A 4,597-nucleotide genomic window follows, 5' to 3' on the forward strand; every position below is an offset into this window, starting at 1 on the left:
TGAGAACTCCAAAGCTCGGAACTCCGAGGGTCTTTATGACAGCCATAACGCCTTTCGCCGAAGCGTTCACGAGCGCCTGGGTGGCAAGGAGGGAGGCGTGCATAGCCGCCTCACCTATCTAGAAGGGTCTCAACCCGCCATGTCACGTGAAGGGATACCCCCTACATCCACCTCTTTGAGAGGGAGAAGTAGGGTTCCTTCGTCGCGGCAGAAAGGAAAGGCCGTAATGGTTCCGACCAGTTCCCCATTCCAAAGGTGGATACTGGAGGAACACGTGCCGACGGTTAAAATTCCGGCACACATTACGTACGATGGTACTTCGGATCCGAAGGACCACATAGCCTCTTACGAGGGGCATATGTACCTTAACCCCAGGTCCGAAGCTACCTGGTGCAAATACTTCCCTACAACCCTTAAAGGTGTTGCCCAATCATGGATCACCAAAGGGTTGAAGGAAGGCTCGATAACGGGTTAGAGTGATCTTGCCAACAAGTTCAAGAGCAAATTTTCCACGGCTAACCGCCGAGAGAAAACTACTGCAGAACTCATGGGACTGCAGCAGGCGGAGGACGAAAGTCTCCGAGATTACTTGACTCGCTTCAGCAACGAGTCGTCCAGAATCACAAGTTTGGATCAGAGCCTAGCCGTATTCGCACTACGGAACGACTTACAAGCTGGTAAATTTCTGGATTTCATGGTCATGCATCCCCCGTAGACCTTGGAAGAAGCCCTCGACGCTTCGGATAAATTCATCCGAGCCGAGGAATGGAATAGGGCCAAGCTGCAATCTCAATCAGGGCTTGCAAAGCCAAAAGGGCAGCCAGCCGAAGTTCCAGGGTCGAGGAAAGGGAAGGTAAAAGCCTCAGAACCTCCCTCGACCGCAGAGCCGAAGAAGGATAAGGCTCCCTATCTGGGAAAATTTGAATCTTACACCCCTCTCACCTTACCACGTACTAGGATCTTTAGTGCGACGAGGGAGGAGGGAAGATTCAAGAAGCCGAAGCCGCCTCCTTCTTGGCATCAGGAGAAAGGGAAAGATCATTGGTGCGATTTCCACGAATCACGTGGACACCGCGCCGAAGATTGCCTTCAGCTGAAGGACCAGATTGAGGAGCTGATCCAGAAAGGGTATTTAAAGAAATATGTCGCGGAACGCCGCGAAGAAAAGAAAGCTAAGAGAGACTCTCGTAGGATCTGGACTACCACCGGAAAAGGGACAAACCTCCCGAGGGAGGAAATAATGATATCCTGACCATTTCCGGAGGTATTTCTCGGAATGCACTGAAGCGCCATCTGAGGGGTCTCACCCATCAGATTCATCACGTTGAGTTCCGAAAACCACAGTCTCCGGTGCCGAACATGATGTTCACATCCGAAGACTGCAGGGGGTGGTGTATCCCCATGATGACCCACTGGTTATCATGACAAACATCGCAAACCACAACGTCTATCGGACACTGGTAGACGGTGGCAGCGGGCGAATATACTTTTTCCGAAAGGCATTCGACCAGCTGAAGTTGGAGAGCAAGCACTTGACTCCAGTTCCCTACCCGGTCACTGGGTTCAACGGCTCTTCTTCATATCAAGATGGGAAAATTCTTCTTCCCGTCAGCCTAGGCCAAGATCGAGCGAGACGAAGCATCATGGCCGAATTCTTGGTCATCGATGCCCCATCAGTTTACAACGTCATTATGGGGAGACCCCTCATCCATGATGTTCAAGGAGTTGTCTCGATGTATCATCAAGCAATGATCTACGTTTCAGACGAAGGACGCTCCGAAAAATTTTTGGGCAGCCAAAGAGAGGCCTGAGAATGCAATTTCCTCAAACCATCCAAGAGTCGCCGCAGTGACAAGGATGATGAGGAAGAAAAATAGAAAGAAAAGGAGCGAGGTACCAAAAGGCCGAAAGGCCTAAGTGCTTCGGCTCAGGGTCCCCAAAAAAGAGAACATCTTTGGGGACTGGAAAGGCAAGCTCTTCGGCTGGACCGAAAGATTCGGACGAAGATCAGCCCAAGAATGGGAAGTCTGCTGATATTGACAGTAGACCTGAACCAGAAGAGCCTGGATCCAAAGCAATGGAGTCAGATGAACAAACTGAGTCAATACCGTTGACCGAAGGACATACTGAAAAATGTGTCAGCATCGGACAAGGGCTCGATCCGAGCCTCCGGGTTGAATTAATCCAACTCCTTCGGGACAACCGAGATGTGTTCGCATTCTCGGAAGCTGACATGCCGGGAATTGATCCGAACCTTATCTCTCACAAGCTTAATGTCGACCCCACATGTCGGCCAATTAAGCAGAAGAAGCGGAATTACTCTGCTCAGAAGAACCAAGACATCGTAGCCGAAGTAAAAAAACTTCTAGATGCAGGGTTCTTCGAGCCTTGCCAATATCCAGAGTGGCTGGAGAATGTGGTGATGGTTCAGAAAGCTAATGGCACCTAGAGAATGTGCGTTGACTTCACGGACCTGAATAGGGCCTGTCCAAAGGACTTCTCTCCCTTGCGAGAATCGATCAGCTGGTCGACTCGACAAGTGGCCATGCTCTGCTCAGTTTCATGGACGCATTTTCTGGGGTACCATCAGATTTTCATGCACCCCGATGAGAGAGAAAAAACGCATTCGTTACAAGTGTCGGGGTGTACAACTATAAAATGATGCCCTTCGGACTGAAAAATGCCGGAGCGACATATCAGAGGCTGGTAGACCAAGTGTTTGCCGAGCAAAAAGGCCGCAACATGGAAGTCTATGTTGACGATTCCATCGTCAAGAGCAAAGAGGCGAAAGACCATGTTTCAGACCTAGCAGAAACATTCGCCACTTTGAGAAAACACCAAATGAAGCTGAATCCGAAGAAATGTGTCTTCGGAGTGAGGTCAGGGAAATTCCTAGGCTTCATGGTCAGAAAGAGGGGGATTGATGCCAATCCCGCCAAAGTTCAAGCAGCTCTTGATCTTCTCGAGCCGAAGACAAAAAGGGACATTCAGCGTCTCACTGGGAGGATGGCCGCCCTATCCAGGTTCATCTCAAAAGCCTCGGACAAAGGATTGCCCTTCTTCAAAGCGCTGAAATTGCCGAAATCCAAGGAGCTCATGTGGGAAGATGAGCAAAAGATAGCCTTCCAACAGCTCCGAGAGCAGCTGGCTAATCTCCCAACACTGGCAAGGCCAGCCGAAGGAGAAGTCTTGTACTTATATGTGGCAGTTAGCCCCGCTACAGTGAGTGCGGTGCTGCTGAGGGAAGAAGAAAAGGTTCAGCAACCGATCTACTTCGTCAGTCATACTTTGACTGATGCCGAAACGCGCTACCCCCTGCTCGAAAAAGGTTGCATATACAGTGGTAGTGGCAGCTCAGAAGTTAAGACCGTATTTTGACTCACATCAGATAGTGGTCTTAACAGATCAACCGCTGGAAAAAATCCGGCAAGGTTGAAAAGTCAGGCAGGCTAACAAAGTGGGCCTTCGAGCTCACTAAGTTCAGCATAAGCTATCAGCCGAGGGCAGCCATTAAGGCCCAAGCCTTAGCAGATTTCCTAGCCGAATGTTCCTATCAGGAAACACTCGACGAAGAGAAGGGGACTTGGACTGTGTTTACAGATGGCTCAGCCACTATAAATGGTTCGGGAGCTGGGGTAGTAATCACCTCTCCCGAAGGCAAAAACTTCGAGTATGCACTCAAATTCTCGTTCAAGGCTTCTAACAACGAAGCAGAATACGAGGCAGTAGTCGCTGGCTTAGAACTATGCATAGCTCTCGAAGCCGAGCATGTCTGTTTGAAGACAGACTCTCAGCTGGTCGCTAATCAGATTCGGGGCGAATATGAGGCCAAAGAGCCCTCCATGATCTCTTATCTCGCCAAGATCAAGTCAGTCATAGCGAAGTTGAGAACTTTTGAAATTGAGCTGATCCCAAGGGGTCAGAATGCTCAAGCCGACGCACTATCCAAACTTGCAAGTTCAACTCTTACTGAGCTGAACCGATTCGTATATGTGGAAGTACGCCGAAACAGAAGCATTGACCAAGAAATTGAGGTCCAATGTGTCGAAGCTGAACCGAGCTGGATGGACTCCATCCTGGCTTATAAGCTTCAAGGAACGCTCCCGAGGACAGGAACCTAGCCGTAAAAATAAAAAGGGTCGGCCCAAGGTTCATTGTCTATAATGGGGAACTGCTGAAAAAGTCCTTTTCAGCCCCGCTGCTGAAATGTGTGGGTCCAACAGATGCAGATTACATCCTTCGGGAGATCCACTTCGGCATCTGTGGAAACCACATAAGGGGAAGGACCCTGGCCCATAAAGCATTGCGGGTAGGGTATTACTGGCCAACCATGATCCAGGATGCCAAGGACTTGGTGCAGAAATGTGAAAAATGCCAAAAATTCGCACCAGTTATCCATCGGCCTTCGAGAGACCTTCAGCCGATCTTGAATCCACTCCCTTTTGCTCAATGGGGGTTGGATATTCTAGGTCCGTTTCCTGAGGCTCCTTATCAGAAAAAGTGGCTGATAATCGGAATCGACTACTTCAGCAAGTGGATAGAAGCCGAAGCAGCCTCAAACATAACTGAGCAGACTGTCAGGAAATTTTATCTGGCA

The 4,597-nt window shown here is 49.6% G+C and overlaps 1 protein-coding gene across 1 annotated transcript; it reads left to right on the forward strand.

The window, feature by feature from the left end:
* Window positions 1-2,658: 2,658 nt before the first annotated feature.
* Window positions 2,659-4,121, forward strand: LOC110703978. Its single transcript, XM_021881779.1, has 2 exons — window positions 2,659-3,222; window positions 3,405-4,121. The coding sequence occupies exons 1-2, from the start codon at window positions 2,659-2,661 to the stop codon at window positions 4,119-4,121; spliced, it is 1,281 nt and encodes a 426-aa protein (XP_021737471.1).
* The last annotated feature ends 476 nt before the right edge of the window (window positions 4,122-4,597 follow it).

The sequence above is a fragment of the Chenopodium quinoa genome, unplaced genomic scaffold (assembly GCF_001683475.1).
Source record: "Chenopodium quinoa cultivar QQ74 unplaced genomic scaffold, ASM168347v1, whole genome shotgun sequence".
Lineage (NCBI taxonomy): Eukaryota > Viridiplantae > Streptophyta > Magnoliopsida > Caryophyllales > Amaranthaceae > Chenopodium > Chenopodium quinoa.